Below are 26,464 nucleotides of genomic sequence, written 5' to 3'. Positions count from 1 at the left end.
CCCACAACATCCTCCTCCCCATCCGTATCCCTCGCCCCACCACCACTCAGATCCCCAATCCCCCTTCCAGCCCCAATATCCATACCCCACCGTAACTGATAGTACAAACTCAAATCCGCCAAACTTGGCGTCTGCGTCGGCATCGCCCACGTGCCAGACATAAACATCGGTTCCAGCATCGAGAGGTGCATGTCCAGAAGCGAAAGGTTGTCTGGGATTTTGGCTTGGAGTTTTTCGGGCTGGATAGGGTGCCCGATTAATTGGGCGCGGTCTTTACCGAAATCTGAGGACCAGACTGACGGCGGTATAAAACCTGTGGTCGTTCTGAACAACGGTTTCTGCTCTAGTCAGCATACGGGCACCACACCTTCCCCTTACCCCTTCCCCCTCCCTTTCTCCCTGTCCTCTCTCCAAAACAAGACAACAAGAACACAAAACACTTACATCCGTCCAAAACCCCGCAAACCCCCTCGCCATCGCCCTATACTTCCACTCTCCTACTCCCAAACCCTTTGCTTCCGGATACACAGTACCCCAACCCTGCTTCCCTGGGAAGAAATGCTCCAAGGCTTCGATGATGAGCGAGGTGTCGCAGTAGATGTGTCGTCCGATTGCTAGGATGGGGATGCGGCGGTATTGGAGGCCGAAGGTTGAGGTTATGAGGGGACGGGGGAGCATGGAGGGGACGGGGATGTATGCTGAGGTTGGGTGGTTAGTGATGGGTTAGTGGGGGGGTGGTGGGAGGATGGTGGTGCGGATGGTGGAGGCTTACAGAAGGGGATTTGTTTGATGCGGAGGGCCAAACGGACTTTGTTCGTAAATGGACTTGCTGTGCTGTGGTCAGTTTGTGTGGAGCATGTGATTGATGGGGATGTGCTCACAGTCATAGCCGAACAAGACCACCGGTGGGTGGTTCGTCGGTGGCGCCATGTGTGTTTGATTATATTATAGCAATTCTGTTGTTGTATGCGCTTCTAAACTGTAATGTTTATGGAAGAGAAACAACGGAGTGGTGATGCCAAGTGGTGATGTCGGCATACCCCGCCCAGCCATTGACGTGCCGAGGTCCTGGTCGGGACGTACGGCATGCGATGTAATCGATCAAATGTCAATCGAGTATGTTTTAAACTGTTGTATATGGTGTTGCCGGTTATTTGCGAGTCGCGATATCATGTTTTCTGAAAGATGGGCAACTTGATTGACTTGTGTCACGAAAGAGTTGTAGGGCGGAAGACGGTTATGTGCATATTTACTGTGACAAGAGATAATTCAACAACAGTAGCTGTGCAGTGCTCTACAAACCCTCCTTTTGATTCAGCCTAATCCCCCTCTCAACAAGCCCTTCAATCCATCCATTAAACTCTTGCCTCATCTCCGCAGGCAGCACGTGCCCCTGACCCTTGATAAAATGCTTCTCAATTTCACCTTGTTGCCAAACATCGTCTCCCTCTTCAACACCTAACCAATTCTCTTTACCCGTTACACCCTCGCCCTTCTCCAATCCCCGCCAAAGCACAACGCCCAGAGGGAACGTCAGCATACGATCCTTAGTCCCGTGGACGACCATGATTCTGTTCTTGCCGACCGTCTTCGCGATCTGTTGGAGTTGCTCCGGGCTCTTGTGATGCCATCCCGCGGCAATGGCTTGTAGCATGAAGCCCGCCTTGCCAAAGTATTGGGGGTGTTGCCGTTTCCAGAGTTCGTTGGCGGCGAAGCGGTCGCCGTTTGTGGGGAAGGCTTGGACAACGGGTTCGAGCGTGTCGGGCGAGTCGAGCCATTGCTGGGTGTAGAGATTCTTCTTCACGCCTTCGATTTGGGCATCAAGAGACTTCGGGATGAAGAGGTTGGCGCGATTAATGAGATTTTCGAGGAAACCCTGGAGGTGTGAGTCGACGAAGGGTATGGGATGTAGTGCTACGTACGGTTGTTCGGAACAGTTGTGCGGCTGTTGATACTAGCGACAGTGTGCATATCCGCTCCGGTATTAACATAGCCTAGATGTTTGTTAGCGAGAATGCATTTCGAAAGCATGAATATTGTCCGCAATAGGCAATTCCGCCGCATCCCCCACGATCGACATACACAACCGGAGATCATATGTGCTCTACTATCGAACACGTGGGGGTGGGGTCAATCGAGCGGAGCGGAAGATGAAAGCGCCGATGAGATTACAGGATGATGCTGGGTGTCAGAAGTCCAGAGAAATGTTTCTGGCGACTACATGTCGAGGATTTGTGTTCAATAACGGAACGTGTAGCTTCCGAGTCGAAGATCATGACGATAAAGATATTGTGGACTTACAATCTCCTGAGCTATCATTCCACCCATGCTTATGCCAATGACGTGCAGTTCACGCTTGCCGGTCCAGCCGATGTGGTCGAGCACTTCGACCAGGTCTTGAGCCATGGCAGAGGTGGAGTATCTCGACGTGGGCTTGTCGGAGTCGCCGATTCCCCGATTGTCAGTCACCAGCGACGAGTACTGATCGCCTTTGTTGTGGGCGAAGTCTTTCGTCTGGCGCTGCCATGCATACTTCATGCCACCAAGGCCCATAACCCACTACATAGCGTCAGTCGTTGAGTCTTCACGATAACGATGTGTACGGAAGATGCCGGAAGCGGCTATAGAGTGAAATGTATAAGTGTGCGAGTTGGACAACCTGAGACACGACGCAGACGAGTTGAGACGGTCATTGTGACTGAAACGAAACGGTGACAGGGTGCCGGTACCCGTGGATTGGTAGAAGAGGAACATTACAAATGCATCCCGGTCAAGAACAAGCTTTCTTTGGCGTGATATGCAGCGCATCATGTTGGAGCAGATATTAATACCGAAAGTGGGGCGACTTACCACGAGGTGTCTGTCGCCATGGCCGTGGACCTCGTAAGCGATGTTAAGGGGGCCGCCACGGTCTTTGGCCACAACGGCCTTGCCTTTCTTTTCTGGTTTGAGGTCCCAGATGGTGTGGTTGAATTCAGGATGTTGCTGCAGCTCTTCGACAGTCATTGGTGCCATGGCGGGGAGTGGTGCAAGCCTCGATCTGGAAAGTTAGTCAGAGGTTCAGGTGGAATGTCAGGAGGGGCGGAGATGCGAGGATGCGACGGGAGTGGTGGCGCAGCAGGGTGGACAACGTTGTCGTGTGGCTGCCGCTCGGCATGTGTCTCTTGGTAGCGGTGTGCCCATAGCGCATCCCGGCAAGCGACAGGTACGCGAGCGTTGGAAGCGGAAGGGACCAGGAATGCTGACGTACTATTCTTGTAGGCGCTTACGAGCCTTGGAGTTGGTAGGTCTAGGCTGCAGAATAAACAATTCTAGGCTTACAGAGTAGTATGCTCTAGACTGGCCTGGTGAATGTCAAAGGAATAAGCTGTATTGATTAAGTTGCTAGGCGTATAAAGTTCTTCACCTGCCAAACGCGTGGGAGAAGCAATATCGCAACGTCATGTCTACTAGCCCGTTTCCAGCCCAGCTGGCGTGGCTCGTGTCTGACTAAGGCGGGCTGGACGCGCGAACTACGGACGACGCGGCTCTCTAGGCTGGCCGTAGTTATTGACAGTAGACGCGGAGAAGAGCTGCCTCAGGTGTCGTCTCAGCTGCTACCCGTCGACTAATCACCCTTACCGCCATCCTCGTGTTGCCGTTTTTAGCGGGCGTTGCGCATCTGCAACAGGCCAAACAAGCTTTCTGCCTCACCCGTTCACCGTCGGCCACGATTCGACACTCGGCGAGTCTGCGACACCCACCCCCAGGGCCCTGTAGATGCGATCCTCGGCAGCGTTTCACCCTGCTCAGCACTAGACCTCCAGACCCCCAGCACGACACCCCTCCGCCCTCACAAAACACCACCAGGCCCCGGATACTCGCGAGGGCCCAATTGCCCGACGACCTCACGACTGACGACATAGCGCTCCTAATACACCATGAACCCCCCTCCCAACGGCTTCTATGCCACCGGCCCGCCCATGATGAACCCTCCGCCGCCGCGTCTGTTCGGCAGCGGCACCTACGACCCGTCGCAGATGCCGCCGGGCAACATGTTCAACCTCGACGACGACGACCACAACGACAGCGACCCCAAGCGGCGGCGCATCGCACGGGTACAGCGCGCGGACTTGAGGGTGACGACGGCATGCTGACAGGATTCAGGCGTGCGACATGTGCCGGAAGAAGAAGATCAAGTGCGACGGCAAGATGCCCTCGTGCACCCACTGCCAGAACTACAAGACCGAGTGCATCTTCACCCAGGTCGAGAAGAAGCGCCAGCCGCCAAAGGGGTAGGTGCGACAGAGGTGTTGCGCACATGGCATACTGACCGTGCACAGCGCCAAGTACATCGAGGGTCTGGAGAACCGCCTGGCGCGCATGGAGTCGCTGATGCGCCTCTCTGGCGTCCTACCCGATGACGACGATGGCAGCACCGACCTGGCCACACTCGAGCGGCGGCTGGAGGCACGAGCCGGGCGATCCGCTACACCCCGGAATAGCATCGACGACCGACGAGCCTCCATGGCACCGCCCACAACGGGCCATTCGACCGCCAATGGCACACCAGCACAGCCAGCTCTCCCCAGTCCGAGGAGCGGCACCGCCTCACCAGAGCCCCAGGAAGAGATGGACACCACCAAGGACAAAGACAAGGAAGAAGACGCGCTCGCCGAGATGATGTGTTCCCTGGTGACGAACAACTGCGGAGAAACCAGATATATCGGTATGTGCTCCATATCCGTCGTCTTCACCACTAATAATCCCAGGTTCATCCTCCGGTTTCTCCATCTTCTCGCCCAAAGGCATACAATGGGTCAACGAAAAGACCGGCGACAACTCTTTCCGCGACATGATCTCCACAGCCGCCGTCGAGGACAACAAGTGGATCCAATGGCGGCCTGACGTCTTCCAGGACATCTTCAAGCGCCGCGTCTACAAACAACTCCCGCCCAAGCACGAAGCTCTGTCTCTACTCAAGGACTATTTTGAGAACTTCAACTGCATGTTCCCGCTGTTCCACGAACCGACCTTTATGCATCTGGTAGATAAGCACTACTCAAAAGACCCATACGAGGGATCCGGCTGGTGGGCCAGTCTGAATGTCGCTCTAGCTTTTGCACATCGATTGCGCGTCATGAGCAATTTAGTCCCAGCAGAAGAAGACGAAAAGGCGTGGCAGTACCTGAAGAACGCCATGAGTGTCATGGTCGAGCTCACCATGCGTAACACCGATCTACTTAGTGTGCAGGCTTTACTGGGAGTGGTATGTAATGTCGGACTTTGAAGATGTTCTCATCTAACGACTTCAGGGTCTCTTCCTCCTTGGAACGCCGAACCCACAACCTACCTACTTCTTCGTTGCCACCGCCATGCGACTTGCGCATAGCATTGGTCTCCACAAGAAGGGTGCCAACTTCAGTCTCAACGCCGCGGAAGTCGAACAACGAAGGCGTGTTTTCTGGATAGCCTACATGCTGGACAAAGAGTGAGTCTTTCAATCTTCCAACAGTATACAGACTAACACCATCAAGTATTTGTCTGAGGTCTGGCAGACCACCTGTGCAAGACGACGACGATATGAACGTCGAGCTACCGAGCGAGACTCCACCGGACAATATCGGCAACATCCCGCTCGCTGATGGAAAGGGCACCATGAACCTGTTCCGTCTCATGTGCACCTTCTCCGTGATCCAAAGCAAAGTCTACAAGGGCCTCTATTCAGTAAAGGCATCCAAGCAGACCGATGGCGAGCTACTCAATACTATTGGCGAACTCGACAAAGAGTTGGAAGCCTGGAAAGACGACATACCACTGGAATTCAGACCAGAGCACGACATCAAGGCATCGCACACCCCGCTCATCCTTCAGGTCGCAGTGCTACATCTCGGATACTACAACTGCTTGACCACTATCCACCGCATGAGCGTGCATCACGGATACTGGACCAGTCGATTATCCAACTTCGCGATACAAGGTCTCAACGCTCGCCCTCTGAACCCCAGAGTCTTCATGTCCGCCCAATTGTGTGTCCAAGCCGCTCGAGCTTCGATACATCTCCTGAAGTACATACCTAAAGGTGACTTGTCGTGTGTCTGGCTGGTCATCTACTTCCCTGTCACCGCTCTGGTCACGCTCTTCGCCAACATCCTACAAAATCCACAAGACACACGATCACGGTCAGATCTCAAGCTAATGAAGCTGGTCGTCAACTTCCTGAACATGCTCAACGACGACCAAGGTAGTGGCAGTGTTAAGCGCATGTGCACAGTTTGCGCTGAGTTTGAGCGCATTGCCACTATCGTGCTTGAGAAGGCAGATCGCGAGCACGCATCGCGGCGGAAGAGGAAACAGGGCGATAGCGAACAGGATGCTCAGATCGAAGCAACCGCGGCTGAGCTCCTTTCAACAGGCCGCAACCCACAGTCCCCACCTCAGCAAGTTACGACCCCACAAAATCCTCCCGCTCAAGAGGGTATGATCTTCAATCCAGATTTCCATGGGTTCAACGAGGTAAGCTGCATCACCGTGGTGCTAGTCCAAAGCTAACATGTTCAGCCATTCCCCTTCTCACCGAATTTCACACACGACTCCTTACAACCCAACATCCAAATGAGCCAATATGGATCACCAGGAATCACCGCGCAAATGCTCCAGCAATCACAAAGTCTACCGATGACAACAGGTGGTGACATAAATGGCGTTAACGCAAACATTAATGCCATGGCCGGCATGGGCCAGTTCGATCAGACTCTTAACAACGTTCCACAAGATCTGTGGAAGATGCCAATGACACTGGAATGGGATTGGGCGGATATGACTGGAGGCTTCTCGGGATACGAGGATGGCATTAGTATGAACGGTGTACTTCCGGATTTCTCCAATAACACCGGCCATGGAACAAGCGAGTTCAACCAAGGCGCCATGAATGGTGGTCGATGATGAAGCTTATTCGCAGCCGATCGGATGGAGCTTGCCGTCCCGACGATGGTGTATCACAACATCGACCATTACGTTTTGACCCTTCAATGCCAGCAGAACATTTTCTCCCGTCTGGGAACGGATGTTACCGCCCAACTCCAGCACGATCTTGCGTGCTTCGCTATATACCACTTCTCACCATCGGATGCATATCTGTGTATGCATCTAATTATGAATTTCGTAGCTGTGTAAAATAATGTTGTATCTCCGAATCAATACATTTTGTAATAACACATCCTTGCTACAACCCGAGAACGTCGCGCATGCACGGTAGTGACGTCCCTGTAGCTATCTGCTCGGTCAATCATAGGCTGCCATTAACATGGCGCTACGGATCACGATTCGGAGATCCTCGCTGTACGATGATGCTCACCCGCTTGACGTATGTCACCCAAACATCTCGATATATTCACCAACAATCCCTGCGCTGATCACATAGCTTCATTCAACACCCTTCCCCTCTCAACCACTTTACTTGCCCTCAACCTTCATCTAGTACTCTGTCGAACCAACACACAATGAAGAACATAACCTCCCTCCTCTCCACCCTCATAACCGCAAACCACATCCTCTCCCACCACGCCGTCCTCGACCCCTTTGGCCACATCAGCGTCCGCAACCCAAACACCAACACCACTTTCTTCATCGCCCTGCAGATTGGTAAACACCCATCTCACCTGTTAGTCTCTTTGACAAGACCCGTAAGCTGATTCATCATTAACAACACAGGCCCAGCGACCGTCTCCTCCCCCGCTGACATCGGCGAATACCACATCGCCGATGGCACGCCCTTACCTGGTACTACGGGTGGATATGCGGAACGCTATATCCACAGCGAGATAATGAAAAGATATCCGGATGTTAATGCGGTTGTGCATAGTCATAGTGAGGATGTGTTACCGTATACGGTTCTAGATTCTGCTGGCGATGGAAATGAAAATGGAGATGGAGATGGAAAGGGGATGCGAGGGATGCAGCCTGTGTACCATATGGCTGGTTTTCTGGGCGCGGAAGTACCGAGGTTTGATATTGAGGATGTGTATGAGGAGGGGGAGCCGAGGGATATGCTGGTTAATAGTGTGAGGTTGGGGGAGGGACTGGCGGGGATGTTTGGGAGGAATGGGACGAGGGTTACGGAGCCTTTATATACGACGGTTTTGATGCGCGGGTATGTATTCTCGTAGGCGATGAACGCTTGGTGATGCATCTGCTGACGTTTTGTTTCAATTTGTAGCCATGGTTTTGTGACAGTTGGCGACGGGATAGAGCAGGTCCTGGATTTTGCGTATTACGCGGCGAGTAATGCGAGGGTGCAGACGAAGGCGTTGCTGTTGGCTGGTGTTGGTGGCGGTGAGGGAATCGGAGGTGTTGTGAAGTATTTGAGTGCGAAAGAGAGAAAAGCGACGAGTGAGATGAATCGCTGGATTGTGTTTAAGCCTTGGAGGCAATGGGTTATGGAGGTGGAGAGGAGTGGGAGGTTTGTTAATGTTTTGGGGACGCCGCCGCTTGATGTGGAGTGAGGATTGGAGAGACGGTCGGATGTTTGGTGGTTATCAAGCTGCAGAAGTAATTCGATGTTTGAAGCTCGATGTTCTACGATCGAATTGTGTAGGCGTGATCCCATCGTGGGGTTGATACCGATAGATCTGCATGACGCCATCTGCCAAGCCCCAACAGCTCGGGAGCGGAGGAAGGCGGTAGGCGTTCTTCCTCTCCGCCCTCTCGACTGCCGTCCGTCCCCACTCACGTCATGTTGAAGTTATCCCGCAAAAGGAAGCTCGATGTACTACCAAGACCTTAGCAGCTGAAAAGACGTTAAGATGGCTGCGAGGTATCCATGGATGCAGACATCCGCTCCTAATCCATGCCTGATAACGTGCTTATGCATACACATCACGACTACTCAAACAGCATGCGCAATTGACGTATAAAGATGCAATGCCTCATTCCCAGCGAGAGATGTACCTCGCACCACCTCTCAGACCATCTGCTAAGTCCTTAGCTTCAACCTCCGAAGGACCTCAACTTTGAACGCATCGATCATCATGAGGGCCTCTTACAAGACAGTCTTAGCTGTACTTCCACTCTACGCAATTACGACCATCGCGGATCGATATGCCAGCAACATACGACCGGTAATTGTGGATTCACCACAAGTGGCGGCCAACTTTCCCGACGTCGATGGCATACAATTGTTGTCGCCGGCTTTCATAAATCCGGAGAACGTACCAGCGACATTTGCGAACGGCACCTCAGGACCCACTCCACAGGGTCACTTAGGTACGTTCCGGATACCAGAACAGCTCCACGCTTACTGATCTTTTCAAGAGAGCTTCGTGAAAGGTCTCACCCAGCGTAACGGATGGATCACCTACAATAGCGGCCTGAAATCTGAGGAAGATCGCGCGATCCCATACGTCACATTGACAAATGGCAAGAAAAGCAGTAAGAAACTACGTGTCTGGATCCAAGGAGGCCAACATGGGAACGAGCCTGCAGGCGACGAGGGCGTGCTTGCATTGCTTGGAAAGTTCGCACAAGACTCCCAGTGGAGCGCCAAGGTCCTTGAGAAGATCGATCTTACGATCATCCCGCGTTACAACGTCGATGGCGTCGAGTACCTACAGCGACAACTGGCCTCCAACTACGATCCCAACCGCGATCACGCAGTCCTCGAGCGAGAGCAGACACGAGCCATCAGAAAGCTACAGTCTGAGTTCGACCCTCACATCTTCATCGACGACCACGAGTACACCGGAGGTAACTTGGTAGCGGAAAAGTACATCCGCGCGCAGGACCTGCTTGTCTCCGCCAACAAGAATCAGAACGTCAACCCCAGCATCCGAGCTTTGAACCAGGAATTCGTCGACGACATCTTCTCGGTTGCCGAGAATAAGGACCTGCGAATCTTCCCATACTTCACCACGAGTGTTGCAAACGGCACGATAACGATCGAAGAGCCTGATGCGCTTGCCGCGGCGAATCACAAGGGTGCTGGTAACTACCAGGCCCTGACTTTCCTCGTCGAGACGCGTGGAATTGCTATCGCCGATCAGCACTTCCAGCGACGTGTAGCTTCGCATGTTATTGTGCTAGAAACCATCCTCAACAAAGCAGTCGATGAGTTCGACGATGTGTACAAGATCGTTGAAGCTGGGCGAAAGGCGTTCATCGACAGCAAAGACGATATCGTTGTCGCGTATGAACAGCGCATCACCAACAAGACAGTTCCCTTCATCGACGCATCAACCGGCTCACTCATCTCCGTACCCGTCCGCTCTCGTAACAGCGACCCCTCCATCATCACCCTCTCGCGTCCCCGACCAAAAGCCTACGTCTTCTCACGCGCCTGGGCCGATGTAGCAGAGCGTCTCCGCATCCTCGGTGTCACCGTCGACGTTCTGGAGGAAGACTTTGTCGGAACTGTTGAAGCGCTCGTAGTCACGAAGGCTGAGCTTGCTGAGACCAAATTCGAAGGCATCGCGGGTACAACAGTCACGACTAATGCGACGCAGCGTGCTGTTACAATACCGGCTGGCGGCTTCTACGTTGATACAAAGCAAAAGAACGCTGGGTATGCATTCACGCTGTTGGAACCGGAGGGGGAGGCGAGTCAAGTGTATTATAACAAGATTCCGCTGGAGGTCGGGGATGAATATCCAGTATTTAGGGTTTTGTAGAATGTCCGTACCGAAAGAGCTGTAAGAAGAGTATACGAACAACCCATCTGCCGATGCTGAACGACTTCTCCATCCGCACTCGCATGCATAACCCCTCCTTCAGCCCTACAATTCTCTCATCAACGTTACTAGCGCCCGGTGTCATGCTTCCAGTGTGCTTCTAGCAGTCTCCAATCGAATCGAGAGACATGATGGTGATCTGGGTGGCCTGATACTAAGTTCAGCATGTAGACCCTTGGTTCTCCTCGTTTGTAGGGCCGAAAACCCCAAACTCTATTCCTCGCGATCTGTGCGATACGGTGAGAGTAGGTGGGCCGAGGGTTCAACGAGGATGTAGTGTACGGCAATTGACTAGTGCTTACTGGTGTCAGGCGAAGTTTAACCGGCAGCAGTGCTTGTTTGTACTGTATGTTAAGCGTGCGCGGTGACGACTAGTCCTCCGGGCTGCGTTCTTGAGCTTGATGTCTATTTGCGAGGGACTTTAGGTGCGTAGATTGCAGCATTGGAACGTGCGAAACGGTGGACGGTTAGTCTGAGCAACATTCATAGTTTCACGCGTTAATAAACAGTTCGCTCTCACTGACAACTTCTAAACCGTTTGTGTTACCAATTCATTCTCATAGATATATATACATGAAAGTCATACCCGTGCCAAACCCTCACAAAACGGGACAAAACAAAGCCGAGATGTAATGCACACAAAGCCATAGGCTACAAGTCATCTAAGCACTACCACCAAGCTGCTTAGTAACATACTGGGTACCCAAGTTCTGTGTGGGAGTGTCCCTGGGGTATTGAAGATGTTGCGCGTTGATACCCTGACCGTGTGTAGTATCGCATACACCGTCGCCCTATTCACTGTTAGTAAACGCCTTGATAATAAGATAAAGGATGGACCTACAAAGATGCAAACATCCAGCGTCTTGCCCTGCCAGTTATCCGGAATGCCCCTGCTCAGCGCCGCAGACAGACCATTAACGTTCTTCGTCGTAGTACCGCCGTTGTTATCCACATTGCACGACAGTCCTGACTTGTGCGCCGGGTTACCAATGAGGAAAACACCCTTGACAGCATCGAAGTTCGCGCCAGTGAGCTGAGACATGGCATTCACCGTCGCCTGAGCACCCTGACTGTATCCCTCGAGGATGAAGCACTCATCCGGGTTTGTGCGTAGTGTAGACTGAACCTTGTTGACGATATCAGCGGTGCCGGCAGCGCTGTTCTGGCTGAAGCCGGCGGCGTAGACGGTGTTGTAGATCTTGCCGCCTGAGACTGCGGACTGGATGTTGCGGTTCATGGTGCGGAAACCGGAGGATTCGCCTTGGATCTCGCCGGTGCCGCGGGTGTTGATGATGGTGTAGGAAGAGCATGCGGCGCGGGTGGAGAGGTTGTCGACGGGGGCGGCGGTGGAGAGAGCGAGCAGCGAGGCTGCGGGGAGGATGGTGGAGAAACGCATGGTTGATGTGTGAAGATGGGTATGGGTATCTGAATGAATGTATGAGGTGTGACAGTGAGAGAAGTAGAGTTGATGATCTTATAGTCAGGGTGATGCGGGTATTACAGCGGATCGTCTCTGCCTTAAATATCCACCCTCCCCCCATAGACAACCCGTGTGTAATAGGAAAAAGCACCCTCCACTATCCATAGATTCCACCTCACCTCGGCAGACATTCTTAGCGCGTTTCACTCGCCGATCCCCAGTCTGCACCTCTACACCGAATAGGACGGAACCTGCATCCGCTTCGGAGCACTAATTCATAATCGTGGCCGTCTATCCAGTAGGCGCCTCGATCGACACATGGCCTAACGGCTGTCACCGTCTGGAGTGGGTAGAGATCTTCTCTACCTTCTCGATTCGGATGACTTCATGACCAGGAACGGGGATTGCGGGTGAGGTGTCGTGACGGGTATTCGGTGCCTCTGTTCATGCATCGACGTCGTTGTGTCAAATGTGTATGTCATACCCATCTTTGCTTCCAGGATATCGATGATGAAAGGTGGCGCGGCGAGATCTTTCGAAACTCCTCAGCCTTGATAGTGGCTGAAGCGGCATGGAACATTCCATCCTATGCCGTCTACTCGAAACAGCCAGGAAGTGGGGGTAGAGTCTCAAAACCTCCAATGACATGCCATATCGCATTCATCGTGCCTCGGGGTAGCGACTGCACCATGGTGGACACTGGACCACCCGGTGCGCCTCACAGTCTCTAGGCGCAGGTCCTGAATCGCTCATGCGGGTCCGCGGATTGTTGGCCTTACCACGTTCGGTATACTTGCCTGCTGTTTGTGGTTTGGAGCCTGCCGCAAGGAGAGCCCCCAATTATTGCTCCTTGCCGTCGATCGGCATCGAGCCTCGGCACGGCAATTGTACAAGGGGAGGTGCAGCGTCGGTGGAAGTACCACAAACGGATGGTGAGGATGTGGAGGTGAGGTCGGAAATTATCGAAAAAGCAAGTGAGTAATCAGCCCAGCGTGGGCTAGGCAGGTGCGACAGCGGCACGAACAGTTCGTCGAGAGAGCTGCAATGCAAGTAGCGGACACTGACAGAAGAGGTGTAGTCGTCCTGCGTTGGTGTGCCGAAACCTGGGCCGATCTTCCTACTCGCAGTATGGTACGGGTGATCGTTAGCGGGTCCCGCTGATCCGAGGAACGGCTCTAGCGCTGCGCTATGCCGGATGTGGCAGGCTAAGCTCCGAAAGCTTCGACTTCAGGATGGCATCTTGACCGAGATGTCGGCTGGATGTTGACCGAGGTGACAGTAGGTGAGTACGATCTGGAAGCAGAATGCGATGTGTACCTGATCGTTGAACTTTACCCCGCTAGATCATTCCGGGATGACCTCGCGGGAGGAAGCAGCAACGTAAGCGCATCAGCTGATCGAACGTGGTTTTCACAGGAACTGCCGAAACGGCGAATTCAAACCTTGGAAGGGAGCGACCGAACGGTGACATGGAAACTCTAAGTGACGTCTTTGCGCTAGACCATGTGTCAAAAGGTTGCCTCAAAACGTTGCCACGTGTGACGCTAGTTCCACTTCTCTTCCTCGTCATTTCACTCTCCAGGTATTCCCGACTTGTTTGCATCGCGACGACTCGTATCGAGGATTTTGTTTCCGCGGAATATCCATTGAGAACATGTCTTTCGCTAGGTCCTTCGGTACATCTTGCCGATTCCACACGCTTCAGTCTTTCATGAAGTCGTCCCGCAACGGCTTTTGATTGCAATGACAGGATCCCATGAGTACAGAAGCAAAGAGGCAAGAAGCTTGTAGAATGCTGATAAATATACGCACGTCCAGAGCGACGCTCAAGATTCGAGAACTGGCGGCAATGTTTGAACGGAAGCAAGCAGCCGACACATCGGCGACAATTCTTTCGATTTAGATCAACTTCCCCGGACGACTGGACCCTTCGAACCTCCAAGCCAGCATTTTGGTGCCATTTTGAAGACGTCCTAGTCTGCTATTCTCTTGCACCTACAGACGAAGCAGGACCATGACATGTTCAAAGAGGTATTTCGGAAGATCATCAACTGGTCGATGTAAGCCTTCGAAAAAGGAAGTCTTTTGATAAGTGTAAGGAGTTAGGATCCACAACCCACGGACATGCTTTTATACACGCAGATCTAGTGCGATCACCACCCAAGCAGTACAAAGGTTCCACGAGATGGCATATCGAACATCTCACAAAGCCAGTACGCGTTACTAAACCTCCAAAAAGACTGGGCAACAGATGCATGTTCTCTGTGCCCTTCTCTACAGTCATGGTTCAGCGCAGAGCCTTTTTCGAAGCTTCCGCACACCTACGGAGATAACCACATCCATGTATCCCTTCTCCATGATGAATTCCGCTCTGAGTTTTGCTGTCGCACAACGGGAAGGCCGACAAGCTCACGCCATGAAACCGATAATCGTGAGTTTGAAGATTCTCATTCTTCGAATGCTTGACGGTTTTGGAAGAGTGAAGCCCGTAACGTTCTGGTAGAGGAACGACGGCTTAGTCGTCGGAACTTGGGTTCATATATGCAGCTAAGACGGAGGCTGACCGGCGCCCAACATGGTAAGCGAGGCATGCGTCTTTCATTCCCATTGGTGTGGTTCTCGGGTATTTTGGAAGAATAAGTCTGGGACGTCTTTGCAGATGAATGAAGGTACAGTTGTAAGGACGCAGGCTTTATAAGCAAGAAGAACAGAGGCAAGCAGGTACACCGCATATAGCAGTCGATGTTGTCTTTAGATCCCCATAGTGACGATGGTGAAGTTTTTTTAACTACCGGAAGCCATAAGATTGATGTAGAAGTGATACTTCAATGACAGCCGGATGGTAGGTTTGAGTTGCGAGTCGCACAGAGACCGGCAAGCGCACCGCGTAATACCATTGAACATCTCTTCTGGCTTTCATTTGGGCGAACTGCCGCTATTTTGAACCCCCGAAGGTCAGTGTAGCGGGACCAGAGAGAGACATCGATGGCCGCTGGAGGGTGACTTCATGCTCAAATCGAACGAGGGCAGGCGCTCACACAACATGGCTACCATTCTGTTACTTTTCAATCTCCATTCTAGGGAATGGGCTTGGTTTTTGGAGATTTGGAAGCTGGGGCATTACTTCAGAAGGGAGACTCCTGTAGTCGTCGTGAAGCAGGATTTATATGCGCCCTGCACGCAGACACACAGACGCACCATGTTCCGATCCCAAGTCTTCTTTTCGATCTCCATTTGATCTCCACATTGATGTTTTGAAACACAGGAGACTGGATCATGCTTTATGTTCTTGATAGTTTTGAGAGTGAGGCTTCATATGCAGGCTGAGCGGAGACGCGCAGACGCACCGTATATCTTGCTCCAGAGGGCGTTTTGGTCTCCATGTAGAAGATGAGTAAGCTTTTTGATATACTTGAAGGCAGGACGTCGGCACAGAACAGACATGATCTGTGGTCTGGAGATGTTGGAAGATAAGTTTTGGATACGACCCTCACGGAGGCAGCCGAACACGCCACATGAACGTTGGGTAATTTAGTTTCGATCGCCATGTGTATTGCGTACATGAATTTTGAAGACACAAAGCTGGGTAATGGTATAGGAAGGACACTTCAATAGCTACAAGGAGGTAGCTTTTATATGCAAAGTACAGCTGGAACAGACGAGCGCATAAGGCCAGGAAGCGTGCTTTTTCAGCTTCACATGAAGGTTGTTTGTTTCTTGTTATAGACAGTTGTTAAGCAAAACTCGGCGTTGAGATTAAGGCTCAGTACCAGTAGGTCAATAGCTTTATATGCGAGTAGAAAAGCCGAGAGCAGAGGCACACAACATAAGGCTCTTGCTGGCAGTTTTCCAGATCTCCATGTTGTAGTGTTGTCAGAATTTCAGATAGATACAAGCCGGGAGTCTAGGACTCTAGGACCAGAAAGAAGACATGATTCTCGAAGAGCAATCATTTGGATGAGTCTCGAAGGGAGGAAGGGAGAAACCCATCAAAGCTAGCTGTCGTCGCTTTTCGGAACTCCATGAATTTCTCCAGTACTAGTTTTTGGTAAGAAAAACCCGGAAGAGTAGTGTAAGAGTGAGGGTCTAGTCGCGACAAAGACGGGTTTTTATATGCGGGTGGAGAGAAAGCAGAGGCACAACATAGTTGTGTAGAATAGAGGTTATTTCGGGTCTCCATAGGGCCTAGCGTAGTCCTTTTTAGATCCATGTAACCTAAAGACAGAGTTTTGAAGCAATCTTCCAATGACCAAAGTATCGGTAGGCCGCATGTGCGTGCAGGGAGGAAGCAGAGGCACACAGCATAGGAAGGTTCTCAAGTGTTTTTTCAAATTCTCCACAAGCCATAATGCATAGCTTTTGAGAAACGTAAGCATGAAGAGTAGCATTAGAGTGTAGAATTAGTCGCGGCAATAAAGGCAGCTTTTATACATCCGCGCAGAGAGAAGCCGCAGACACAGAACATCTTTTCGGTCTCTGTGTTTTTGAATGTCTATACTGAGTTTTTCCATAGTTTTAGGCCGATGGAGGGTAGATTATTAGTGTTGAGGTGGAAATCCAGTCATGTAAACTGTATGGCTAATCTTTTTTGACAACCGAGAGAGAAGGCGCAGGCACAGTCATGCACTGATAGTTTCCCATTTTTGGTTCCCATAAGATATCTCTAGGCACTTTTTAATAAATCCAACTTAGAAGGTTGGCGTAGAAGTAAAGCTCTTGTTACCAGAAAGAGGCGGCTTTATACGCGACCGGGCCGAGAACAGGAAGCTCTCAACATGTTCTTGCAGTTCCGGAATTTTTCGAGTTCTCATCAGGACATCGTACATAGTTCTTTTGTAAAGCACGGAAACGGATGTTGATAAGGAAGAAGACATCCAGCCGCCAGGAGGAAAATTTATGCAGGCCCAGAGATGTTGCGGGCAGGCGCACAACATGCGATATTGCGGTGCTGGTATCCGACTCCGATCATGAGGATTCGGATGCAACATTTTTGGACAGCGAAGACCGCGACATGCAGCATAATGAAGTTCCTTTGAGGCTACTCCAAGCTGAGGAACGAGAGGCAGACGCACAACATGTACGATCTCCATACATTTTTCGAACTCCCATGGAACTCATTAGTACGGGTTTTGGGAAGTGAAGACTGTAACGTTAGAGAGAAAACAGACATAGGCTCTTTGTGAATGAATTTATAGTCGACTCGGAGGACGGCAAGCTGTCACACCATGAGCGTGTATTGCAGGGTTTTTGATCTCCATCGCAATCTGCATGGTAGTTTTAGATAAAACGCAGATTCGGATCTGTGTTTAGAAGTGGATGGTTAATCCGGGAGAGGTTCTTTGTATGCAGAAAGGAGGGAAGGAAGGCAACGTCACGTAAGTGGCAGGCCTTCGAGTTTTGATCTCCATAGGTCGGATATGTGGTTCTTTTGGAAAAGTAAAGAACAGAATGTAGATGTAAGAAGTCACACTCCAGTCAGCAGGAGGACGATTTTTATGCCTGGAAGGAGGATTGACAGCGGCCCCATGTTTGACCAGATCTCGGTTTTCGATCTCCATCAATCATCTTGTTTCTAATTTTGAAACAGCGAAGGCAGACATGCGGACGTAGGAATAGTTTTTAAGGAGAAGGCGGAAGATCAGTCTCATAACAGTGACGCCCCTTTTTTTTCGGACTTTCCATGCTCTGGAGTCCACAGAAGTTTTGAAAAAGCGAAGACTGAAATGTTTGTGTAGAAGTCAACGTCCAGGAGCCAAAAAGTAGTTTTTATATCCCAACTCCAGCTCCGCCGCTCATACAAGTCTGAACTGCGTGATTTTGAAGAAAACGTCGTACTGCAGTAATGCGCGGGAGTACTGCCACGACACCATAGAGTTGTTGAAGTGAAGTTTTTGGAAAGACTCAGGAGGAGCGAAGGGAAGAACATGACCCCGATGTCATTGGTTTTTGGACAGCGCCATTACATGGATGGGAGTCTATTTTGGAAATGAGAAATGGAAGTGTGATGTAGAAAGCAAGGAAGAAAGGCAACGAGCGAGGTATTTATACGCCGCCACCGGCCCATATCACCACCCCTCCACTCCAACTCCCCTCATCCCAGCCACCTCACGCCCTCCAAAACACCCCTCACTCACACAAGAACAGGACAGAACTGCGTAGGATAGAAGGTAAAATAGTCATTAAACCATACTAACTCACTATATCCTTGCACATACCCAAGCCTCTCATAACAAGACCGGCAAAGAAGATGAAAACCCGCTATCCTAGCATATAGCTCCAAAGACAGCAGCATATATCGCTTATTTTCCGTAGCCCAGTAACGCCCAAATACTCAGAGTGTACGCGGTAGGTAACGCGTCCAAAGGAATGGGGGTATATATCCAATGCCTTTTATCCAAGCTTTTTCTTCATCCTTTCAACACAAAGCCACAAGTGGCTATCCTTTATGAAGCCGAGAGTGCTGTCATGACGCAACAACCTCAACCCACCCCTCCCTATTCCTCTCGACTTTACTCCCATCCTCACCAGCCGTCAATTCCTTTGCCAGCCCATCTTTTGCGCCCCTCCGCCTCGCCCTGTCCCTCACACTGCGCTCATCTTTCTCGCACTCTTTAATCGCCTCCACAACCTCCAGTTCTTCAAAGCGTGCATCTTGCAGATTCAACTTCTGCCATTGGGGATGTTTCTGGCAGCGCTTCTTGAGGCACGCGGTTTCCTTGTCATCGACATCAATGTCCATTGCGTCGGTGCCGTTCGTCGCGGGCGTGGGCGTGGAGGAGATCTGTTCTGGGGTGGGATTGAGGGTAGAGTGGTGGAAGGCAGCACGACCGTGTTTGCTGTTGCGCCAGAGGAGGAATTCAGCGTCGGACCAGGAGAGCCGCGAGTCGTAGCCGCAGAAGTCTTTCGCTTTGACTTTCTCGCGGTCGGCGAGGCGGACAGCTTGTTCTTTGGCCATGCTGACGAACTTCTCGCGGTCTTTGAGGACTTCGAGGCGGTCTTTTAGCTGTGTCTTCTCTTTGTGTAGGGCGGTTAGACGTTCGATCTCACCGGCGGTGAGAGCGAGGTCTTCGCCGTTGGAGGGGAACGTAGCGCGCGATGGGGAGGCGGTTTGTGGGGGTGTGAGGACGCCGGTTCCGAGGTTCTTGAAGGCTTGGATATTTGGCGATGCGTCGACGAGGGCTTTGAGGTCCTTGGCTCGTAGTGTGCCTCCGAGTGGTGTCGGTTCTTCTTCCTCTGCGCCTTCACTCTCCGCAGGCTTCTTCTTCTTCTTGGACTTTTCCTTCGTCCCGTTGGCGCCCTTGGCACCTGCTGTCCGTTTTAGTTGTTCTTGCATGAAGAGAACTCCGCAGTCATCCGAGCAGTACTTGCTCTCCCTGCCGTGGTTGAGTCGCGCAGGTTTCCGACAACCGTCCCGCCTGCACATTGGCTTCCATGTTGTGTTGCCCTTGCCGTTCTCCTCGCATTGCGGACATATGAACTTGTCGACCAGTTCCTCGTCCACCTGCCTCATGTTTACGCAGTCGCCATGGAACCAGTCGTCGCATCCGCCATCGCATCCAATCATCCATTTGTGGTTGTCGGGCTTCTTGCATATGCAGTAGAGGTTGTGGTCTTCGGATGATTCGCCGTCGTCGTCGGTGGCGTGTTCGTGACCTGGGGCGGGCGAGGATCCAGGGACAGGTGTGCCGGCGTGCGAGCCTTTCTTCATCGCCCTGCTGCCCGCCGACTTGGGTATCCGCGAGGTAGGCGTAACGGAGCGCGCGCCATCTTCCGTCTCGACCTTGCGCTTCTTACTCGGCTTGGACGTCTTCGCGGTGCCCTTCTTCTTGATGGCGGAGGCGGACGATGGCGCTGGTCGCTTCTTGGTCGGGGCAGGTGCTGGCTTGGACTCGACTGGTGATGGTGCGCTCTCTGCCGCGCTCTGGTTCCGTCTCCGCAGTCCAAGGTCGCTCTGCTTGGCGATCTCGAGCGCCTTGAGTGTGTCGGCGTCCATGTTCTCGCCCGTCACGGAACTCTGTCGCTCAGTCTGGGAGGCGGTGATTGCAGGTGTGTGTTCGCGCGGTGTTCCAGAGGGCTCGTCCTTGATGAAAGGCTGAGGCGAAGGCAGAGTAGCGTTTCCATTGTGTGAATCAGGCTGGAGGGTGCTGGCTGCGGGCTCTCGGATCTGGGAGGTGGTGGGCTCGTCGCGCGTGAATGCAGGTTCGCGGTTCTGTGTGCTGTCTCGTTCGCCGTCGTCCGATGTAAGTACCTGCGACACGTCCTGGCCAATGGGGGCGTCCTGAGTCTGCTCTTGCAGGGCCGAGGACAAATTTTGTATTGGCGCGAGCACTGGGGCGGGCGAGGTTCTCGACAGCAGCGACTGGCGGCGCTTCTGCTCCTCGGGCGAATTGGAGCCATGGTGATAGTGCTCCAGCGTCGGCGAGTGCACCTGGGGCTCGTCGAGGGGTGGCGATGGCTCGACGGGCGCGTGGTGGGAGCCGAAGCTGCTGGTGCGTCGCGGCGCGTGGGACGAGGCCGTGGGCGAGGGCAGCTCGCGCGTCGGGGCGGGCACGAACTGCTGGCCACTGCCCAGCGTCGCCAGCGTCGTCAGGGCATCGGCAGCGTCTTCGGTCGTGGTGGAGGCAGACGGGCGGCGCTGCAGGCCGGCGTCGGGGTTGAGGAGGGAGTCGATGCTGCTCATTGTGGCTGGCGGTCTTCCTAAGCGGGCATGTCGGGGCGGGATAGAGGGGATGGAGGGGATGGAGGGAATGTCGAGGACACAAGAGCGAGCAGATTCGAGGCGAGCGAGAGGAGAAAGGGCGGGTGGTGTGGAAAATAGAGCCGTTTCAATCAGCTTGGCGCGCAGAAGCGCTTGAGGGGCGGGCGAAGCTGCGTGAGCCTTGACAGCATGCAGGCATTGCTCGACCGCCTGCTACCACTGCGCCTGCCACCTATTACCGCACACCTACCAGCGCGACGTCCCTCGTGACGCTGACAAATGGCAAGCCACTACATGTGCCTCATTATCGCCTTCCTCGCCGCGGGTCTTCGTGTCTTTGTTGTGACGGCTGCCCGCAGCTCTTTGGCGCTTGCCGCCGATGATGCAACTCGACAACTGGGTCCCTTGAGGGGAGCTCCGAGCTAGCATCACTCAACATGACGTTTGTCCCAGTAAAGAGCATGACATAACTACATAGGGTATCATAGGCGTCTCTATCCATATATCATCCAAAAGACTACTCGTCGTCGTCGTTCCTCGGCCGCCCGCGTTTGCGCCCTGCCGCCTGCGATGCACCTTGAGTCGCCTCGACCGGCGCACTGTCACTGAGGGCGTCCGCCACCTGCAGTGTCCGCTGCAACTTCTTCTCCAGCTCCTCCACGTCCTCACTTTCCCCAAACATCATCCGTATAAACTGCGCGACGCCCTCTCGTCCAACCTCGACCTTGCCGCGAGGCCCGACTATGTAGTCGATCGTCTCCTCGCCCCCGCCCGGTGTCTCTTTGATCTTGACAATATACCCGTCTTTGACCATGTTCGCAAGCGTCTTGTCTTTGGTACCAACAGGCGTCGTCTGGTCTGCGTTCATGCGCCTGAGAGCACGGTCTAGCTTGCCTTCTGGGATTATACCGCCGGATACAATGATGAGGGCGATAGCCATTGTGTACAGCCCGACGTACGAGTCTTCTCGATTTATCTCTTCCGAGTCGGCTGCTAATGGTCGCGAGGGGCCGATGATGTCTGGTATGCGGTACTGCTCGGGTAGGGTAGTCTGGAGGACCCATATGCCGGTCGACTTGCTTTGGGATTCCGAGCCGGCGGCCGCTGGACATGTTAGATCACACACATCATAGTAAGACAGGATACATACCGCGCTTCTGTCGCAGCGTGACCTTGTCCGCTTTCGGCAGCTCGACGAACTGCATCCCAAAGACGTCCATGAGCTGGCTGTTCGCTTGTGAAAAGACGTCCTTGAACAGGCGAGTATAGGAGCCCAGGACTGCAACTGTTAGTCTCGAGTCATATAGAACTCCAATATACTCACCCTTCTCGTTGATGTCGGCGCGCTTTATTGGCTTCCGTGAATGCTCACACGACAAGGCATAGCGCACCAGTCCCTTTGCTAGCTGATCAACGCTGCCGCTGCCCTGCGCCTCTCTGATAGCGTCCTCCATGTCGATATCTTCATCTTCGGGGGTGTCATCTCGCCTCCGTCGTTGTGACTGTATTGGCACTGGCGAGGATGCTTGAGTTGCCACCTGACGTGATCTTCGTGGAGGCATCGTGTGTGGTAAGTGACTGAGGCGTGGGGTAGACTCGATCTATCGCAGAATTACCGCGTAGGGCTGACGCGACGCGCCTCGGTGAAAGCCGCGCTAAGGTGCTCGCTTCCGGGCCGGCGACGACATCATCGAGACATGGTCCGAGCTGCTCCTCCGCATTGCAAGTCTCAATCCGCCCATCGTGACTTACCCCAGCCAATGCAGCCACCATGAACTCCATACGATTTGCCGCGCGACGGCCCATATTCCGCTGCCTCAACACACCCGCACCCCTTCGCTCCAAACCCCAATTCCGACAGGGCTCGCGCTCCAGCAGAGCAGACTTCGACGCCATTCTCAAGCAGGGCGCCCGTCCCAAGGTCCCTCGCCCAGATGAAGACTTCGTCTCCGTACACCGCGCCGAGGCCATGCGCCGTGCGCAGTTGATAAAGAGGCGGAATTGGCTGGCTCTCGGTGCTGCGCTCTCCATGATCGCCCCCATCTTCCTCGTCCGGTTATGGGATGTGCCGCCGCCCGGGGAGAAAGATGAGAAGCCAAGTCGCGGCATATTCGACATGATCATGGGCCCGCCCACCAAGTGCGACGCACCGCGCAAAGCAGCAGAGGAGTTCCAGGGCAAGAAGGTCGTTATCGCAGCCGGCGACAAGGTGATTGCTACAACAGGTGACACCGACAACCCCCAAGCATCCGATCCTGACGCCATCGAGCTCGTCGAGACAGGCACCTCCTACGTCCCCTACTTCCCGCGCACCATCCGCCTCCCCACCGACACCGCCGGCTCCGAAGCCATCACCAGCGACGCAGAATACACATTGCTTGGTCTAGGCATCCGCAAAGTCTCCTTCCTGCGCGTCCAAGTCTACGTCGTAGGCCTCTACGTCAAGACCGCCCACCTATCCACCCTCCAAAACCACCTCATCAACACCGTAAACCCCACCGCCTCGGCCCTCATCCCCAACGAAAAGAAAGACCTCCGCGAAGCCCTCCTCGACCCCGAGAAGAGCAACAAGATCTGGGAGTCGATACTGGCTAAGGATGGCACTGCAGGCGTCGACATGGCCTTCCGTGTCGTCCCCTGCCGCGGCACAGATTTCAAGCACCTCCAAGACGGCTGGATGCGCGGCATCGCCTCGCGCACCGACGAAGTCCGACGCAAGCAAGCCGAGCTCCTCCGCCAACAAGCTGCAGAAAACAAGTCCATATCCCTACCCAAGCCTGTCGAGGAAGGGGAATTCCAAGACGAATCTTTCGGTGTTGCGATGAAAGAGTTCCGCAACTTGTTCCAGGGCAAGGGTAAGGCGCCTAAGGGCTCTGTCATTATTCTGACGAGGGATAAGAGCGGTAGTCTGGGTGCGCTGTACCAGCCGCTTGTACAAAAGGGGGATAAGCAGGAGACTATGGGGAAGAGCAGTTGGTTGGGTGAGGTCAAGGATGAGAGGGTGGGGAGACTGGTTTGGTTGCTGTATCTGGGTGGACAGAATGTTAGTAGTGAGCCGGCGAGGAAGAGTATTGTGGATGGGTGTATTGATATTGTTGAGAGGCCGGTTGGGACGTTGGAGACTATGGTTCATTAGTGGGGTGCGAATGAAATGGATTTGGTTTGCGTGGGTGCGGATTGGACGCTTTGCGCATGTGACCATGTGATGAATTTTGCTCCGTCTCGTCTTTCTGAGGCGTATCTAAACCTCGCTCAGCTGTCCTCACTCCTTTCTTCATCATCTTACTTCTTATTTCCAAAATTCCAAAATTCTGGCCTGAACCCCCATGTCTCGTCCTTCGGGCACTTTTCCAAAAACCACACACGTTTCCGGTCATGTCTTCCCTCGGTTCCTCTTCCTTCGACTACTACCCTACTACGTCGTCTGTCCTCCAAAACTACAAAAGGAACAATGGAATGACTCCTCCGTCGAGCACTTCTTCCAAAACATCGTTTCCTCTTCTAGATGTCCGCCGTCCTTCCCGCCTCTCCGCCGAGTACGACTACGACCCTACTCCTACTTTCAAAATACCAAAATAGCATATCAAGATGTACATGTGCGCTCGTCGAGCACTTCTTCCAAAGCTACATCTACCACTGGGTATGACTGGTGCTCTTCCTGTCTCTCGTCGGCAACTCGGGTTTCTCAAAACACACGGGGAAGATACCGATGTAGCATTCGTCGAGGACTCCTTCGAAAATTGCCAGAGGATACTGTCATGACTGGCGTTCTCCTCGCCTCTTCGCCAGCTTGAGGAATTATCAAAAGATAAGATAAGGATGTGGATGGTGCGGCTGGCGAGCACCTCTTCCAAAAGCTATAGGACAGCGCCTTATGTCGTCCGTCTTTCCCGCTTCTTCGAATATCTCTCGGAATATTAAAAACAACTCGGTGTTCGCGGTATGGCGCGTTCGTCGAGCACTTCTTCTAAAATGACTCTGGTTCTATTGTAATGACTGGTTTCTTCCTCGCCTCTTCGACTACTACTTGGAATACCGAAAATGGTACAAAAACGTAGTATGGCTTGTTCGTCGAGCATCTCTCTAAAACCATAATCCGATGCGTCCATGGCTGGCGTTCTTTCCGCCTCTTCCCCAACTCTCCGAGTACCCAAAACTCCGGGAATCGCCCCGCATGTCTGTTCCGCTGAGCACCCTTTTACTGGAATGCGCCTCAAGGTCTGGAAATGTCCGCTGCTTTCTTCTGGCTGGCGACTCAAAAAGGGCAAATCGACTCAAAATGTCTGCCTACCGAATTCCAACCACTTATCTTCCATGTCTCTCTTCCCTCGACTTCCGGTCTTATTAAAAAGAAAATCGCCGCCGGTGATGGCTGGCTCGTCCCTCCAGCACCCAATCCATAAAACAACAACCGGATGTTGGATGTCTCCCGCTGTTCCCGCCGTTTTCCTATTACCTAAAAGAGCTAGGTGGGTACAACCATGTTTCTTCTGGAAAAGTGCTACAGCAGGCTTCATGACTGTTGCTTCTTCTTTCCAATCTGGTACTCCCAAAAGCCTCAGAAACGTCTTTCATGGCTGGCTTTGCGCTTCTCAAAACTCGATCACTCAAGCCCATGGTTCTGGGACTGAGTGTCTCCGCCGACTACTCATAATACCATATCGCGGTCTGTGATGTCTCCTCTGGATTCAGCATGTTTAAACAGCATACCGGTTGCTTCTCCTTCTTCCTCCGCTATCGTCCAAAAACATAGAAAGCCAACCCATGGCTGGTTTCGCCTTTTCAAAACATCAGACCCGCATACGCATGTTTCTGGATCTGAGATTTTCCGCAAACTACTCAAAAACGGTCAGGGACAGACAATGTCTCCCTCCGCACTCCTTCGCGCTTATCTTACATCCCTGCCTCCCAGTTCTTGATACGGAATATCACGCCATCGAAAGCACCCAGTATACCAATCATGGCTGGCTTCGCCCTTCTAAAAAGTTACTTCTACCAACTTATGTTTCTGTGCCTGAGGGACGTTCCCAAATACTCAAACCAGCAGCCATGTGAATGATGTCTCCTCCCACAAATCAGAAGACAAACCACAAATGTCTGCCTCTCCGTCGACGAAAACCTACCTCTTCAAAACAGGAAGATATTTGAGCCATGGCTGGCTTTACGCGTCTCAAATCAAGATTACGTATGACACATGATTCTGGCTCTCGAATACCAATCCAGAGAAGATGATGAGAACTGGCTGCGCAAGCGCGGATGTTTAGAGAGCGGGAATAAAAGTCTCACCCGGCCGCTGCTTCCTTCCTTCCAAGGTTCCTTCCTTCAACACACATCCTTCTAGATGTTTTACCAAAAGACTGGAGCTGTCAACATGTCTGCGCCGGCAAGACCTTTTCCAAAACTAGCTGTTGAAGCTCTACATGTCTTTGTCTGAGAGACGGCGCCTTCTATACATAATGCGCAAACGCTTCGTTACATGTTCGAAAATCCGAACAGGAAGACTTGATGAGCATCTCGAGAGGGGCGGGTATAAAGGTCTCATGTTGTCGCCTCTGCTTCTCTCCTTCACAACACACCTCTTGGATAGTTTCACCAAAACTGGGACAGCAAGAAATCATGCCTGCGCCGGCGAGACTTTTTTCA

The 26,464-nt window shown here is 52.7% G+C and overlaps 9 protein-coding genes across 9 annotated transcripts; 4 read left to right on the top strand and 5 right to left on the bottom strand.

The window, feature by feature from the left end:
* Positions 1 to 256: 256 nt before the first annotated feature.
* Positions 257 to 678, bottom strand: J4E85_011351 (uncharacterized protein; the record flags this gene model as incomplete). Its single annotated transcript, XM_051475554.1, has 2 exons — positions 257 to 313; positions 445 to 678. 2 exons carry the CDS (start codon positions 676 to 678, stop codon positions 257 to 259), a joined length of 291 nt encoding a protein of 96 aa, XP_051320692.1.
* Positions 679 to 1,294: 616 nt separating this feature from the next.
* J4E85_011350 (uncharacterized protein) lies at positions 1,295 to 3,015 on the bottom strand (the record flags this gene model as incomplete). The annotated part of the gene is made up of 4 exons (XM_051475553.1): positions 1,295 to 1,876; positions 1,923 to 1,994; positions 2,302 to 2,559; positions 2,851 to 3,015. 4 exons carry the CDS (start codon positions 3,013 to 3,015, stop codon positions 1,295 to 1,297), a joined length of 1,077 nt encoding a protein of 358 aa, XP_051320691.1.
* Positions 3,016 to 3,920: 905 nt separating this feature from the next.
* On the top strand, positions 3,921 to 6,924 carry J4E85_011349 (uncharacterized protein; the record flags this gene model as incomplete). The annotated part of the gene is made up of 7 exons (XM_051475552.1): positions 3,921 to 4,097; positions 4,147 to 4,274; positions 4,323 to 4,708; positions 4,752 to 5,248; positions 5,295 to 5,470; positions 5,517 to 6,495; positions 6,541 to 6,924. The coding sequence occupies 7 exons, from the start codon at positions 3,921 to 3,923 to the stop codon at positions 6,922 to 6,924; spliced, it is 2,727 nt and encodes a 908-aa protein (XP_051320690.1).
* Positions 6,925 to 7,481: 557 nt separating this feature from the next.
* On the top strand, positions 7,482 to 7,720 carry J4E85_011348 (uncharacterized protein; the record flags this gene model as incomplete). Its single annotated transcript, XM_051475551.1, has 2 exons — positions 7,482 to 7,642; positions 7,693 to 7,720. The coding sequence occupies 2 exons, from the start codon at positions 7,482 to 7,484 to the stop codon at positions 7,718 to 7,720; spliced, it is 189 nt and encodes a 62-aa protein (XP_051320689.1).
* Positions 7,721 to 9,008: 1,288 nt separating this feature from the next.
* Positions 9,009 to 10,643, top strand: J4E85_011347 (uncharacterized protein; the record flags this gene model as incomplete). Its single annotated transcript, XM_051475550.1, has 2 exons — positions 9,009 to 9,243; positions 9,292 to 10,643. The coding sequence occupies 2 exons, from the start codon at positions 9,009 to 9,011 to the stop codon at positions 10,641 to 10,643; spliced, it is 1,587 nt and encodes a 528-aa protein (XP_051320688.1).
* A 722-nt stretch (positions 10,644 to 11,365) lies between these two features.
* J4E85_011346 (uncharacterized protein) lies at positions 11,366 to 12,099 on the bottom strand (the record flags this gene model as incomplete). The annotated part of the gene is made up of 2 exons (XM_051475549.1): positions 11,366 to 11,494; positions 11,545 to 12,099. 2 exons carry the CDS (start codon positions 12,097 to 12,099, stop codon positions 11,366 to 11,368), a joined length of 684 nt encoding a protein of 227 aa, XP_051320687.1.
* A 6,150-nt stretch (positions 12,100 to 18,249) lies between these two features.
* On the bottom strand, positions 18,250 to 20,803 carry J4E85_011345 (uncharacterized protein; the record flags this gene model as incomplete). Its single annotated transcript, XM_051475548.1, has 2 exons — positions 18,250 to 18,274; positions 18,612 to 20,803. The coding sequence occupies 2 exons, from the start codon at positions 20,801 to 20,803 to the stop codon at positions 18,250 to 18,252; spliced, it is 2,217 nt and encodes a 738-aa protein (XP_051320686.1).
* Positions 20,804 to 21,338: 535 nt separating this feature from the next.
* J4E85_011344 (uncharacterized protein) lies at positions 21,339 to 22,383 on the bottom strand (the record flags this gene model as incomplete). The annotated part of the gene is made up of 3 exons (XM_051475547.1): positions 21,339 to 21,925; positions 21,972 to 22,100; positions 22,146 to 22,383. 3 exons carry the CDS (start codon positions 22,381 to 22,383, stop codon positions 21,339 to 21,341), a joined length of 954 nt encoding a protein of 317 aa, XP_051320685.1.
* Positions 22,384 to 22,592: 209 nt separating this feature from the next.
* Positions 22,593 to 23,957, top strand: J4E85_011343 (uncharacterized protein; the record flags this gene model as incomplete). Its single annotated transcript, XM_051475546.1, has 1 exon — positions 22,593 to 23,957. The coding sequence occupies one exon, from the start codon at positions 22,593 to 22,595 to the stop codon at positions 23,955 to 23,957; it is 1,365 nt and encodes a 454-aa protein (XP_051320684.1).
* Between the last annotated feature and the right edge of the window lie 2,507 nt (positions 23,958 to 26,464).

The sequence above is a fragment of the Alternaria conjuncta genome (assembly GCF_024043145.1).
Source record: "Alternaria conjuncta strain BMP 0040 chromosome Unknown scaffold_33, whole genome shotgun sequence".
In the NCBI taxonomy this organism is placed as follows: domain Eukaryota; kingdom Fungi; phylum Ascomycota; class Dothideomycetes; order Pleosporales; family Pleosporaceae; genus Alternaria; species Alternaria conjuncta.
The sequence above is the reverse complement of the archived record's forward strand: the minus strand, read 5'-3'. Positions and strand labels throughout refer to the sequence as shown.